Source organism: Globicephala melas, chromosome 4 (assembly GCF_963455315.2).
Source record: "Globicephala melas chromosome 4, mGloMel1.2, whole genome shotgun sequence".
In the NCBI taxonomy this organism is placed as follows: Eukaryota; Metazoa; Chordata; class Mammalia; order Artiodactyla; family Delphinidae; genus Globicephala; species Globicephala melas.
In genome coordinates this window covers 132,467,040-132,483,078 of record NC_083317.1, presented here as the reverse complement: position 1 = coordinate 132,483,078, position 16,039 = coordinate 132,467,040, and the positions used below count along the sequence as shown (strand labels likewise).

Below are 16,039 nucleotides of genomic sequence, written 5' to 3'. Positions count from 1 at the left end.
TCTTCGTCTAGTTAAAAGCCATTTGTATTTCCTATTCTGTTCATATCCCTTCACCATTTTTCTTTTGGGTTATTGGTTTTCTTCTTTTTATAAAGTTTTAGGAGCTTTCTCTCTCTTAACTTTTTTTTTTCCTGGGATACAAATGGCCCTCTTTTTATTGTTTGCCTATTGATTTGTTTACAGCGTTTTTGCCACATGGTTGTAAGTGTGCTGATATAGCCATCTATGGTTTGTATATTTGTAGTCATATTTAGAAAAGCCTTAGCCACTCCTTGGTTATAAAGGAAGTCTGCAATGCTTTCTTATAATTCTACTATAGCTTCATTTTTACATTTACATATTGGACCCATTTACAGTTTATACTGGTGTTACGTGTGAGGTATGTATCCTGCTGAAGTTTTTTCCAGAATATTACCTAATTGCTCTATCACTGTTTATTGAGTAGTTCATCTTTTCCCCACTAATTTGAGCTGTTACATATTAAAATTCCCATATGTATAAGGTCTATTTCTAGAATTTTTTTCTTTTTAATTATTCTTTCATTTTATTAGCCAAAACCACAGTTATAATTATTACAAATTTTATATGCTTTAATATTTAAAGCATATTACATATTCTCTCCCTCATTCTCTACTTTTTCTGAGTTTTCATGGGTATGTTTTCATTTAACTTTTCAGTGTTTCTGTTGGGGTTATATTAAATATATAAATTAACTTAGGGAGAATTTGCAACTTTGTTGCAAATTTGTTGAGTCTTCCTTTCCAAGAACATGATACATTTTCCTATTTGTTCTTATCGTCAAGATTGTTTTAAGGTTTTCTTCATATAGGTCTTTATATTTTTTGTTAAGTTTGTTCCAGGCTTATAAGATCTGCAAAAAAATCATGGCTTACGTCTACTTTTCCAATATTTATACCTCTGATTTATTTTGCCTATTTGTACTGGCCAGTACTTACAGTCCATTATTACATAATAATATTGGTAGTGGGTATCCTTGTCTTACTCCTGATTTTAGAAGTATTTCCCTATTAAGCATTCTGGCTTTTGGACCAAATAGACATACTTTTATCAAGTTAAGGAATTAGCTATCTTTCCTATTTTCTTAAGTGTTTTTGTCAATATTGGTGTTTAATTTTTTTAAAGGTCTTTTCAACATTTTTAGTAAAATCAAGTTATTTTTCTCTTGGATCAATTAATAAGATTAATTATATTTATAGATTTACTATTATTGAACTATCTTTACATGTCTAGATTCAAGCCCCCCTTGTTTTAGTATGATATTGAATTATCTGTTAATATTTTACCTAGACTTTTTACACTGATATTCAAAGTAACTTTGGACAATAGTTTTCTTTTCTGGTCAGTCTTTGTCAGTATCAATGCTTATACAAATTTTTTGGAAGTTTTCTTTCTTTTATTATGCTCCAGGTCAGTTAAAATAGCACAAAGCTTGGTAGAATTTCCCAATAAAATTACCTGGCCATGGAGCTTTTGTTTTGTTTTGTTCTGTTTTGTTGGGGGAGGTTGTGGGCTCTTTAATAATTATTTCTGTTTATTTTATGGAAATCCATTTGGGTTAATATTAGCAAATTATATTTTCCTAGAAAATTTATTCATCAGACAAACAGTATCTTCCAAAGGCTTCCCAGAAATTGCTACCAATTCATCATGCAGACAGCTGACCAATGGGTCTCATTACCATGACAATCCAAAAATAATACAGAACCTAGAGAAATGTTTGCATCCCATCCAAATCCCACATTTATAGCCAGATACCAGACCCAGTTTCTGTTGTGTCTTCCTGGGGTGCTTTGGTCTGAGACATGCTTTCCCTTCTCACCTTCCACTCATTTACATGTGAGTTATACTTCACCTACTTCCAAGATGAATTTGATGCAGTGCACTTCAGTCTGATTCCAGGACAAACCAGGAACATGTGGCAGTAAGCCAGCAGGTGCCCACATTTTTAATGTAATAATAAGAAATGATCAATTAGCATTTGTAAAAATCTTTGGTGCACGTAGCCAGTATTACTGGTGCACTTTCATGTGAAGAACAGCAGTTCTCAATGGGGGCAAGTTTGCCTCACAGGGACCCTTTGTCAATGTCTGGAGACATTTTGGGTTGTTGCAACTGAGGGACTAGGGATGATGTGGCATCTAGTGGGTAGAGGCCAGGGATGCTGCTGAGCATCCTACAGTGCACAGGGCAGCCCCACAGCAAAGAATTATCCAGCCCAAATATCAATAATGCCCAAGTCGAGAAACCCTGGTGTAAAAATTTTTTCCCTCTGTGTGTGTTTCAGGATTTTATAGAAATCTTGCCAAAATTTACAGGATACCATGACCAGGACCTTTTTGGAATTTGGAGTAAAGTCTACGACCCTTTATTTTGTGAGGTAAAAGAAAAAATATCAAAGATTAACTTACCATCTGATTTTATGATTTATGCCTATTTTGAAACAGATGAATACATTTTCTTTTGCTTTTATACAGATGTATTATTTAGACTTCCTTTGACATTGAAACATAAGTCAAGACTTCTTTATATTAACTTGAAAATTCTGACTTCTTCTCTCTCTTATTTACGTATACACCCTTTAGAAAATTATAAGCAGTGACTTCCCTGGTGGTCCAGTAGTTAAGACTTTGCCTTCCAATGCAGGAAGTGTGGGTTTTATCCCTGGTTGGAGAAGTAAGATCCCACATGACTCATGGCCAAAAAACCAAAACATAAAACAGAAGTAATATTGTAAGAAATTCAATAAAGACTTTAAAACTGGTTCACATCAAAAAAACATCTTAAAAAAAAAAGAAAATTTAGGCAAAATTGCTTTTTCTGTGCCTTACCACTTAACTTATTTTTCAGTCACTCAGGAACGCTGGGCTCCACTTCATTAAATAGACTTTAATGAAAATAGCAATAGTGTTGTACAGAAAGAAGAAGAAAAAAAAATTACCTGATTTCTGTATGTAGAAATAAGCAAGCTAACTTTAAGCCAGGCTATTAAAATTGCTTTATCAGGAAAGAATTTCTCTTTTGCTATACAATGCATGTGAAATAAGCTTTTTAGTTAGATAAATTACTATTTTTTCAGGGCTTCATGATGTTTTTCTCAATCACCATTCTCCACCTGCTGGCCAAAAGGAAAACTCTATAATCCTGTTTTCTCAGCCAGTTCACTGAATCTTGGGGCAAAATTCTGACCAGCCACAAGACTCCTATACACCTCTGATTTTGAGGTCATTGTGAGTGTCTGGAGACGAGAATTACTTTCATAGTTCCATCTTGATAGCAAATGACACAGTTTGCACCCCTCTATGTTAGAGTTCATTGACCCAAGCACAGGCGACATTCCCAATATTTTCACTTTATCATCAGCATCTGTTTCAAGGAAGATTTGTTAGTCTTATAAAAGAGTCTTCAATAAAAACAATAACCCACTTTCTGGTTCAACTCTTGGGTTTTTTTTTCCCCTTACTACATTTTGATCTGAGCTATTCCAAGTTGTGGCCACATTACTTTTTTTTTTTTTTTTTTACTTCTCTCTCACTTAATTCTTCTGTAGGCTACTTCACTTTGGTCTCCTCTTTCATGAAATCTCCCTCTCTCCCAAGAAAGGCTGGACTCAGTACTTTTTGTGGGGGAAGGGGGATTAAAAAGTCAATACAGAGGACAGTCAGAAATAAAAATATACATTTTCTTCCTTTGTCTTTGCTACAGGGTGTTCACAATTTCACTTTACCCTCCTGGGCCACAGAGGACACCATGACTAAGTTGAAAGAAATATCAGAATTGTCCCTCCTGTCCCTCTATGGAATTCACAGGCAGAAAGAGAAATCTAGACTGCAGGGGGGTAAGTATTTTAAAAATGAGAGAAGCATTGTGGTTAAGTGATCTGGGTCTGAGTCCTGGTCCCACCGTTAATAAGTTATGTGACCTTGAATTAGACAGGTAATCACCCCTGTACCAGTTTCCATTCTGCAAATTGGGGATAATAATAATACCCACTTCTTTAGTAGTAAGGATTAAAATGAATGTATGTATTCCAAAGGCTTACCACAAATAGCACCTGATACATAATACACTATCAAACATTATGTGTTTTTATGATCATTAATATTACCCACTCTGAGCCTTAGTTTTCCCGTCTGGAAAACAGAAGCTTTGGGCTAAAGCTAAATGATACTTTTCATCCTTTCCAGATCAAAGAATCATGGATTTTATATCTGAGACACATAAAAATCAATTGTGTCTGGTGGCCTATAGGGTGAATTTTTCAAGTGGGAGGTATAGCAAAAGTGGCCTGTTTTCCTAAAACCCTTGGCGGTAGCCACTGTTAAAGTCAATACAGTTTACTTTGCAGGCTAATTATGCCCTGTAGATTAATACCTATTGCAATTGACAAGCTTATGACACAGCTTAAATTTTTCCATTGGTGTTGAAAGATGTTTGCTTCTCAGTGATGCCTCTTCTCAGCTGGATTTGGCCCTCTGTAGAACAGGACATCTAATCATAATGAAGGAGCCCAGCCCTTGTAATCAGTATAGATGTGTCGAAGAAAGAAGCCAAGATCAGGCAGGATGGGGATAAATGCTGAGGCTCTGAGGTCAGCTGAGTGGCAGGCCAAGACCCCTGAGGATATGACAGGTCTGAACCTGTGTTGTTAATGTAGACATTAAAACTAAAGATGGAGAGAAAGACGTCTATTATGCCAGGCTGTCATAACAATGAAGAAAATTTAAGTCACAGGAGATGTTCTGAGTCATATACTCTAGAGACTTTGAAGAAAACAATACAATCACATCAGGACTCCAACAATTGCCAGACACTATTCACCATGAGGTTGGACAAGTTCAGCAGACCCCCAGGAGAATACAGAGACAAAGCATCCTGGGGGTTGGAGCAGACTGGGAGGATGTTCACTCAGGGCTGCAGAGCTAGAGAAAGAATTCAAGTCACCAGCCAGGAGAGGAGTCAATTATAGCTACAAAACCTCATATAAAGAGTGAAGTAAGCTGTAACTAGAACAGCTAATGAGGTATGAAGTCAGTATGGTTGGGAGTAATTTCATATGAGGTGAACAAAGTACCTTGGGACAAATAATTTAGGGCAGTGGTCATGAATGATGTAATAGTGTTGCAGACCTGCTGTTACAGAGCCCTGGTTGCACAGTGCAGAGAGAGACTTGATGAGAATGTACAAGTCCTCACTCTGTGCTGAGGACATGAACCACAAGACCCAGACCCTGGGGATGGGAGAGCATCCAGAGATGAGTCATAGATGGAATCTGGTGTCTTAGGAAAAATTAGCAGGCAGGACACAGACTGTGTGTAGGAACAGAGCCCAAGACCCAACTCAATCCTACGTACCAAACAACAAAGGATGCAGAGGGTGAAAGTTGGGCCTCATTGGCCACATAAGCACCAGATCTCATTCCTGAACCAGCAGGAACCAGCAGTATGGTGGCCAAATGCATCAGATGGTAGAGACAAGATTCTTCATTTCCCCAACCTAGTCATGATGGGCTCAGGAATTCATCCCCTCACTACTAAAGATGCAGTCCATGGACCAGCAACGTCAGCATCACCAAGCCCCTAGAAAGAAATGCAGAATCCTAGGCCCCACCCCAGACTAGCTGAATCTGAATCTGCATTTTAATGAAATCCCTAGATACCTCACATGTACAATAAAGTTTCAGAAGCACTTCTCTAGATGTAGGAGATGGTGAAGAAAAGGGCAGGGAAAGCCAGGTAGGGGTTGACTAGAATCTGTTAATAAATGCAGGGGCCTGTATCCGAATATAAGATGGGGGTTTTCCCAGCAGCTTGCTTCATATTTCCTTTACTTTTTTCCCTTGGCTACTAGAGATTGCATTTTGAGGAAGTCACTTCCCCTCTCTGGGTCTCAGTTTCCCCATCTGATGAGTTCACCAAACTAGATTTGTCTATCAGAGTCCTTCCCTAAGGTGGTCTCTGGGTCTTGGACTCTATAAGGACTGGCACTCATATGCATACACCTGTCCTATTTTCTAGGGGAAGCCCAGTGCTATTGATAAGCCAGGAAATTGTTTCCTTAGTGATTCCTGCCAAGACACAAGCTCAGCATATTGTTCAGATCTGGCAAGGCAAGAGAGATTTGTCAACTACACGCTTGTTATGAAGCACCTGAACCCAACCCTGCAGAGAAAGCATGTACAGTCTGGGAGACAGTCACAAGGGAACATCAGGACTTTGACTGGCATCTTCTTACCTTTGCCAAAACTTCTGTTCCATCACTTGGTTTCAAGGGTGACACTGTTCAGTAATATCCTGCTCCCATTGCCTTCCCCCACAACACACCCCCATACACACAAGAAAATCTCTAGGCTAATTCCTAAGGCTAATTTAGGAATATATGGCTGGTCCTGTTTGTGTTAATGCAAATTGCTTCTTGCTATAGATCAGATGTCGGCAGGCAACAGCCTGCAGGCCAAATCCAGGCTGCTGCCTATTTTTTGTAAATAAAATGTTGTTGAAGCTCAGCCACACTCATGCATTTAGGTAGTATCTTTGGCTGCTTTTGTGCTTCCACTTGAGAATGAATGGTTGTGACAGAACACCTGGCCCACGGAGCCTAAAGCATATACTACTGGCCCTTTATAGAACAAGTTTGCCAACTCCTGATATAGCCCAATAGTGACAGAAGTGAAGTTTATGTCTTCAAATCAATAATATTCTGTCTAATGTATGCAGATTTAATAAATGATGCACCAGGGAACTTAGAAGCTAGCTACAGTGAGGCCTAATAATTAAGACCAAGGTTTTGAAGCTGGACATGCTGAGTTCAGTGAAACTCAGCCCCTCTACTTACAAGTTGTATGATCTTGGACAAGTTGCTGAACCTCTCTGAGCTTTCCCTCCTATAAAACATGACTAGTGGGCTTCCCTGGTGAAGCAGTGGTTGAGAGTCCGCCTGCCGATGCAGGGGACACGGGTTCGTGCCCCGGTCCAGGAAGATCCCACATGCCACGGAGGAGCTGGGCCCATGAGCCATGGCCGCTGAGCCTGCGTGTCTGGAGCCTGTGCTCCGCAATGGGAGAGGCCACAACAGTGGCCCACATACCGCAAAACAAACAAACAAACAAACAAACAAACAAAAAGAAAACACCATGACTATTGGCATGCCAGAGCCTGTGGATTATTATGATAGTTACCCCTATTTTCTCCTGGGACAAGTTGCACAAGCACCCCAGAACCAAGAGCTGATCTATTCCGTCATCAACACTGAAAGCTGCTGCAAAGGCACCTGCTGACAAGGGACAAGTTGCTGATTGAAGGTGGCTGTCATGACTCCCAGAAACTCGGCCACAGAGTTTAGTTCCATCGTGGCCCGAAGATCAAGCCTAAGCTCTGAAGGGCTCCCAGAAGGCAACCTTCCCTGAAGCAGAAAGGTGCAGACCTGTGGGAAGTGCAGCCTATAGTTCCCTCTATTCCTAGTCAAGGAAGCCCTAGCACCCACGGAAAGAGCAGATCACCTCCCTCTTTTATTGTGCTTATTGGTACACAGACCAATAGACAGTCTCTTCTCACTGTTTTATGAGCTTTTTGAGGACAGGGACCATGTCTGATTCACCCATCGTAGCTGCTCAGTGCGTGATTTGCTGAGTGGACCACAGAGTCTGGGATCATAATCTTTTGTTAACATCAATGCCCTGCGCATTACAAAAGAAAACTGGTCATCCTTAAGTGAGGACACCACATGCACTGTAGAGAGATGACCAACAGAGACACAAGGAGTCCTCGGTGGATGGTGTGGAAGCCCCTGGGGCAGCACGTCCTCAGGACAGCACCTGCACCACGAGGTATCCTCAGCCCCAGTGTCTGCTGATGGGATGGAGACTCTGTGCTGTGTCTGTGTGCCTTTTACCACCTCAGGAGCAACAAATGCAAAGGGCAAAAGCTTTCCTCTATTGATGACAGTTGGAGACCTCAGATGAAAACTAAAAGTGCTGGCTGCCCCCCTAATAGTGACACCCAGAGTAACCTGGAGCAATGGTCCACAGAAGACAGTCTGCACCCTTGCAGACATCCAGAGAGCTGCTTTCTCCCCTGGCCTCTCACAGGTGTGGCTGCCAGAGGGATGAAGACAGAGAGGTGCATGCCACCCTGTGATTTCAGACCTGCCCTGGACAAGAGCAATGGCTAACAACTATCTGTAAAAACCTGTCTGAAATTCCAAGTTCATCAACCTCCTAACTTGAGTTTTAACAAAATCTGGTATACTAAAGTCCTAACATGCCAATCCAGCTCTCCTTCCCCAGCTGAGTGAGTCACTTAATGGCTCTGAGCCTCAGCTTCCTCACTTATAAATGGGGATAGAAGTCAGGATTCAGTGAAATAATGTATACAAATCACACTATTAGCACACAGCAGATGCTCCACCAAAATGGGTTCTTGCCCTCTCTTCTTAAGTCTTAAGAATCCTGGCAGAGAGAATCTCTGTATGAATGAGCAAAAAGCTTATGAACTAAAATATAAGCCCATATTTGGTTCAGCTCAATTGTTGATCTATCTTCTTTAAGGTGTCCTGGTCAAAGAAATCCTCTATCACATGAAGAGTGCAACTCAGCCATTGAACCACAGAAAACTCATTATATATTCTGCAGTAAGTATTTTGTTCCCATTCAGCATCTGTTTATTCAAGTGTGTGAGTTCTTTCAGGAGGGGCCTTCATCTTCTTCATCATCATTTCCCTGTTCAAATTCTTTAAAATTAAATACATAATTCTGGCTCTCAAGGAATTTACAGTTCAATACTGACAAGAAGAAAAGTAAGCACATAAATACCATGCAAAGCAGAATCGCAGTGTCATACAAGCCAGTGCTTTGGTGCCTCAGAGAAGGGAAACATCACTTCTGTTCCAAACTAAAACCAGAACAGAAACAGGAGAGGGAAAGTGATAGGAGAATTACAAGGAAAGCTGAGTGTACAGACTTCGTGATGAATTGGAATGTGGGCGGAGGGCAATGATCTGGAAGCTAAGCCACAGATGAAGGTAAATGTTTCAAGTCTCAATGACTGGAAGGAGGGTGGAACCACTAATAGAGGTGGTCATGGGTCAGATGAATATACCATTAGGCAGTTGGGTTTGAAATGCCAGCTGCATCCAAGAGGAAACTTCAGATAGTAAAGGGGATATAAGAAGGAAAGGGAAGGAAATCTACAACTTGAAGTCAGAGCTACAGTTGGGTGTAGAAAGGAAAGAGAGAGAGATTTTGGAGAAGGCATCCATCTCGGAGCAGGAGCCAGGGAAAGAGGCATTGTTGGGGGAGAAGTCTAGAGATGTACTATGCACTGAAATGGGTGTCCCTTGAGTCTGGGATGAGCAGGGAAACAGGACAGGGAGGGATAAGTCGGTCTCCCATCCACTTCTGCAGGACAGAGGATTTCTTAGATGTGGTCTGGCTGGAGAAAGCCATGGTTTCATTCTGCAAGAAGATGGAAGAGATTATTAAAGATACAGGCAGTCTATCATCTGGGGTTCTAAATGGTATAGACTAGAGAACGAGCTCATGGAGGGAACAGAATGCAGTGCTTCTTTGATAAAGGCAGGCCTGAAGTTAATTGATTCTTTCAGGGTTTCTAGTTTCTAATCTGGTTTCCAGTTCTAACTTGTGTGACTTTTGGCAAGTCATAAATCTGTCACTCCTTTTTTTTTCTTTTTCTCTAGTAAATCAGTTCTAACCCCTTTGAGTATGTATATGCTGCCATAGAGTTTAGGCAACCAAATGTTATGCCCATTTTGTAGATATGAAAATTGAGGATTTCTTAAGATTAGATAACTAATAGGTGGCAAAACTGGGGCTGAAAACCAGTCTCATGCCTTCCAGCTATTCTGAGATAAACCTTTAACAATTCTTTTTAAGCTACACACTCTACTTCCTTACATTTTATTCTGTCTAAACATTTGTAACTTCATATATTCTTCCCCAACTTTAAAATCACAGATGATGCTAATCTGTAAAAAAATATATAATCTAGCATTAATATATGCCAAATTATTTTAAAATTTAATGAAAATCAATGAAACAGGCTAAAAGAGAGAGATGTTCTACTGGGGAAGGCATAGGACAAAATCAGAAGGCTTGGCTCGGATTTTACTTTCTTTCACTTTGGAGATATATGACATAAAGCCAGTTACTAAATTTCTTTTTTTTTTTCTTTTTTTTTTTTTTGGACATGCCATGAGGTTTGTGGGATCTTAGTTCCCCTACCAGGGATTGAACCCGGGCCCTCAGCAGTGAAAGTGCACAGTCCTAACCACTGGAAAGCCAGGGAATTCCACCCAAGTAACTTAATTCCTTTGGGTTTCAGTTTCTTCATCTTTTGAAAGGAAATAATTATATGTATGTAAATCTCACTGCCTAGCACCCAGTAGATGCACAATCAAAATTTGTCCTTTACCTCTCTACTTCTTAAGTCATTGGAGGTATGGACAATTTAATTGAATCAGAAACCATCATGGTGCTCTACAAATGCTTGATACACGTCTGTTGACTGTAAATTTGAACCAGAGATAAAGATCAAAAATGTTTGTTTCAAATCTCTGTAGCATGACACTACTGTGAGTGCCCTACAGATGGCGCTAGATGTTTACAACGGAATCCTTCCTCCCCATGCGTCCTGCCACTTGACGGAATTGTACTTTGAGAAGGGGTAAGTGTCTAAGAGGTGTGTCTAAGTGTCTGAGTGTCTAAGAAGTGTCTAAGTGTCTAAAATTAATATCACTGGATCCTAGGTTTTGTTATCATTATTGTTGTTACTGACTTAAGAGTTGTTTTGTCTGTCTGTCTGGTTGGTTTGGTTTTATATTCAGAGGGAAGAATGGTGGTGAGTAACACTATCTTTGCTTAGTCATGACCTCCGTTTTCTTTGTTTTCATGACGACCTTTATTGGGAAATAATGTACAGACACAGTAGACGAAAAATTTGAAAGAACCACCCTAAGTGACAGAAATTACATTTTTTAAAAAAGATTAAGGTATTCTAAGAAGGATGAGGACATTACACTGTTCTCTTGGAAAACACAGGCTGGTAAAAGATGCCAAGAGAAAAATTAAGTTTGTTGATGGTTATAAATAATGTTCTTTCAATTAAAGATGTCAAACATATCCATGCAGCTTCTGGCAATACATATCCGTCAGGTAGGATTCTTAAAGTACAACCTCTGCTCAGTGTTCACCACTTTGCAATCTGGTGTGGCCCTCCCCAGCTGACCAAGGCTTGGCTCAAGCCCACTAGAAAGGCCAAGTTTAGAGAGACCAAGTGTCCTAGTTTACCCAGAACTGGAGAGGTTCCCAGAACATGTAAGTTTCATTGTTAAAACCAGGAAAGCCCTGGGCAAACCAGGAAGAGTTGGTCACTATAGCCAAGGTCATACCAAAAATTTGTACCTGCTGTGACACCGGCATTCTCGTTGGGAGGAAGAGACCTCTTGAATATTATTGATGGAATAAGAACAAGGCAGGGGCTAAGTTAGGGCAGGGACCCCAAATTTTTATTTCAGGATTAGCTGGGGAGGTGCATTTTGCTCTCCCCTTACGGCATTCACCATAGCCGCAGTCAGGACGATCTTGACTACAATTACACAGGGCCCTGTGCTCAGAAGAGCCCGTGCTTGGTTTAATGACCCAGTGTCGCCATTCTGAAATTCTTAATAATTTTTAAACAAGGCACCCTGCATTTCTTTTTGCAAATTGTAGTCCTGGCTATAGGTTTCTGGCCACCTGAATTTGTAGAGTAGGAAAATAGCAACACAGAGACCTATTCTCTACCAAGATCTTCACTGCTTACAAAGAAAGTGAGTTCTGCACAGTTAGGGAAAGGTAAGTTTATCCTTTGTTGAACCTCTAACTGGGTGCCAAGCACAATGAAATAGAACTGAAATGTGGTCTTAGCAAGTTTTGCTCTCAAATATCTAGAGTCAGAATGGAGAGACAAATCCCATAACATGGAGAAAATCCAAACAGAGCTGAAAATGGGAATGAGAAGACTGTGGACAAGTGCTCTGTCAATACTGGCTTCAGGCACAGAGTTAATAAATCCAGTGAAAATTCCAGAATCAGCTCTAGGAGTAGGCTCTGTCTCTTCGGGATAAGACAAAAGAAACTATCCACTTTCCTCGAGCCTCCCTCCTCTCTGATTTCTGTACCCAGTAGTCCTGAGCCTGCTTTTATTTAGGTCACTGAAGCATTTTGTCCCACTGAATCATTCTCTCACCACCTTGAATAAATCCATATTATGAATTAAGTGTGGGGTATTTTTCAACTAAGAGACACTGAACAACAGAAAAAAAAGTAACCAACTGTCACTCACAGGCAGAAGTCAAGTTTGTTGTTATATTAAGATTTTTTTTAACACTCCAGAGGAGTATCAAAAGTTAAACTTGCTTGCTTATAGATTAGGAACAAGGAGAACCCAAGTTAACAAATATAGGCATATGTATATACCAGCAAATTAGGGGATCCTCTGTGTAAGGTGATTCCACTTTATCCCTATGAGAAAATAAAGAGAGAAAAAGAGAATTTTTAGATTTTTATCCACCTTAAACATACAAACTTTTAAGTTTGTAGATAAGATAGCTAAATAGGGCTTCCCTGGTGGTGCAGTGGTTGAGAGTCCGCCTGCTGATGCAGGGGACGCGGGTTCGTGCCCCGGTTCAGGAAGATCCCACATGCCGCGGAGCGGCTGGGCCTGTGAGCCGTGGCCGTTGAGCCTGCGCGTCCAGAGCCTGTGCTCCGCAACGGGAGAGGCCACAACAGTGAGAGGCCCGCGTAACACACACACACACACACACACACACACACAAAAGATAGCTAAATATATTCTAAAACTATTCCATTTTTGGTTGCGTACATAAACTTAAAATCATATACTATATAAAATAATTCACTAAGTTAAATAGTGCTTCTTCTCACTTTCATATTTTATGAAACACTTTTATTCAAACTCTTTGTATGCACCTTTACTTGTGTCTTTACCACCGGAGCCAATTTTGAGTCCCCTAAAAATGTTTTCCAAATATATTAATTAATAAGGGTAATTTTGGCTGCTGTACAGATGAACCTCAAATCTCAGAAGCTTAACTCAATGGAGATTTCATTCTCATTCATCTAACAGTCCAATGCAGATGTTCCTGGCCAATAGGAAGTGACTCATCCATGGTGTGATTCACACATGGTGATTTGGGGACCCAGGATTCCATCTTTTGGACCTACAGTCTTCAAGAGTGCTGTGCTCACCTGCAGAGAGCTTGTAAAAAAGAATGAGAGGGTGGAGAAGACAATCTGCTTAGCAAGCACCTCAGCCCCGAAGGGGCATATGTCACTTCTACTTACATTCTACGATACTAGCTAAAATTAGTCACTTGGTGCCTCCTGACTGCAAGGGAGTCTGGGAAGCGTACTCACTTCTCAGCTGTAACTTTATTCTATGTAAAGAGAATCATGAATTTTGATTGACTGTTAGTCATCTTTGACATATTATCATGATATAAAGGATACTGTCATTGAAAAAGTTATTCCAAGATATAAGTGCTCATTCATATAATATTAGGGAAGTTTTTAGAAACATATAAATGAATATTTGTGGTTACTACTGTTTATATGGTTTCTTAAAGTGATTTATTTGAAAGGCTTGTTTATAACAACATCCAAAAGTTGCAGTTGTGAGGTTACTATACTTGAATTTCTCTCCTGTCTCTTTGGCAAATGACTTCCATAGGCAGCTTGTACTAGCTTTACAAGGTTGGTTTGGGCCAGTGGTCCTTCCCTAAACAGTGTATTTTTTTTTTAAATAAAGTGGTGAGAGAGCCCTCCTCAACACGAGCAAATGTAAGGACTTGAATACACACCCACCCCCTCCTTCTGAGGTATCATTTTTATAAGTCTTGCTGTATATTCAAGCACATATGTTATATATTATTCAGTTCCATGTTTCTGGCCTGGTTAAGGAGAGGGAAGATACATTCATTCAGGGGGAAGACTGAAAGAAATATTGAGAGAGGAAAAAGAAAAGGAAAGAGCAAATGTGAAGCATGAAAGAGAGAGAATAGGAGAAAGAAAACCCAACAACCCACCTGCGCCCCACTTCTTACTTGAAGGTTCACCAAATCACCCCCAACTCCCCCAACCATTGCCCCTCAGCTCCTTCTCTGACTAAGCATCCCGGTCCCTGCCTCGCATGCCCCTGGTCATCTAACAAACCAGCCCTCCCATTTCCACCCTCCCAATCTGGCCCACCTGCCCCAGTCCCCCTCTTCCCACAGCTAAATTGGCTAATATCTACTCTTTCCCATAAATTCTTCCACTAGTCCTTCAGCTGACATGGTACAGGCTAAGTAGAAAGAAATTCAATGGAAGTTCAACAACACAGAACTAACAGAGGTCTTTCCTCCTGTTCCTCTACCTTCCTTCACCAGGGAGTACTTCATAGAGATGTACTATCGGAATGAGACGCAGCATGAACCACATCCCCTCACGCTGCCTGGCTGCACCCCCAGCTGCCCTCTGACAAAGTTTGCTGAGCTGGTTGCCCCTGTGATCTCCCAAGACTGGTCCACAGAGTGTGCCATGAGCAACCATGAAGGTACTGAGGACGCTATGGACTAGGGTGCACACAGAGCTCTGCAGAGAGGGCAGAATACCCTTTCTCCAGACGGTTGGTGCTTTGAGAATATAAACTGGCTTCAACCCCATCTTTGGGGGAAATAGGTTTGGGGTGATAATTGTATGTTTCAGAGACCTCAACTTCAGGCAACTCCTACCTCTTTACCTGGCCCTGCTCCTACTTGCCGTAAACCTTGTCAACCTACATAAACCCAGGAGGCAGTAATGAAGCAGAAAACATTTACTTGGGATCAAAGAATTGCAATTCGGGGAACACATATCAAACTGGAACAAAATTAGAAATGTAAGAATGGGGGCTTCCCTGGTGGTGCAGTGGTTGGGAGTCCACCTGCCAATGCAGGGGACATGGGTTCAGGCCCTGGCCCAGGAAGATCCCACGTGCCACTGAGCAACTAAGCCCGTGCACCACAGCTACTGAACCTGCACTCTACAGCCCACGTGCCACAACTACTGAGCCCACGTGCCACAGCTACTGAAGCGCACTTGCTAAGAGCCCATGCTCCACAACGGGAGAAGCCACAGCAATGAGAAGCCCACGCACCATAATGAAGAGTAGCCCCCCCTCTCCGCAACTAGAGGAAGCCCGCACGCAGCAATGAAAACCCAAGGTGGACAAAAATAAATTAATAAAATAAATAAATTAAAAAAAAAGAAATGTAAGAATGTTCTGAATATCTCCCAGGAAAAATGTATTGAGTATTTAGGAATAAACCTACCTAAGGAGACAAAAGACCTGTATGCAGAAAATTGTAAGGCACTGATGAAAGAAATTAAAGATGATACAAATAGATGGAGAGATATACCATGATCTTGGATAGGAAGAATCAACATTGTGAAAATGACTCTACTACCCAAAGCAATCTACAGGTTCAATGCAGTCCCTATCAAACTACCACTGGCATTTTTCACAGAACTAAAACAAAAGATTTCACAATTTGTATGGAAACAAAAAAGACCCCGAATAGCCAAAGCAATCTTGAGAACGAAAAATGCAGCTGGAAGAATCAGGCTCCCTGACTTCAGACTATACTACAAAGCTCCAGGAAACAAGACAGTATGGTACTGGCACAAAAACAGAAATATAGATCAATGGAACAGTATAGAAAGCCCAGAGATAAACCCACGCACATATGGTAACCTTATCTTTGATAAAGGAGGCAAGAATATACAGTGGAGAAAAGACAGCCTCTTCAGTAAGTGGTGCTGGGAAAACTGTACAGGTACATGTAAAAGTATGAAATTAGAACACTCCCTAACACCATACACAAAAATAAACTCAAAATGGATTAAAGACCTAAATGTAAGGCCAAAAACTATAAACTATTAGAGGAAAACATAGGCAGAACACTCTATGACATAAATCACAGCAAG

At 40.8% G+C, this 16,039-nt stretch overlaps 1 protein-coding gene across 1 annotated transcript in view; it reads left to right on the top strand.

The window, feature by feature from the left end:
- Positions 1–14,650, top strand: part of ACP3 (acid phosphatase 3) — a 39,390-nt gene extending 24,740 nt beyond the window's left edge. The window contains exons 6-10 of the mRNA XM_030873491.2: positions 2,306–2,398; positions 3,724–3,856; positions 8,564–8,646; positions 10,594–10,697; positions 14,461–14,650. Of these exons, the coding sequence (XP_030729351.1) occupies positions 2,306–2,398; positions 3,724–3,856; positions 8,564–8,646; positions 10,594–10,697; positions 14,461–14,650 (603 nt within the window). The remainder of the gene's footprint in view (positions 1–2,305; positions 2,399–3,723; positions 3,857–8,563; positions 8,647–10,593; positions 10,698–14,460) is intronic.
- The last annotated feature ends 1,389 nt before the right edge of the window (positions 14,651–16,039 follow it).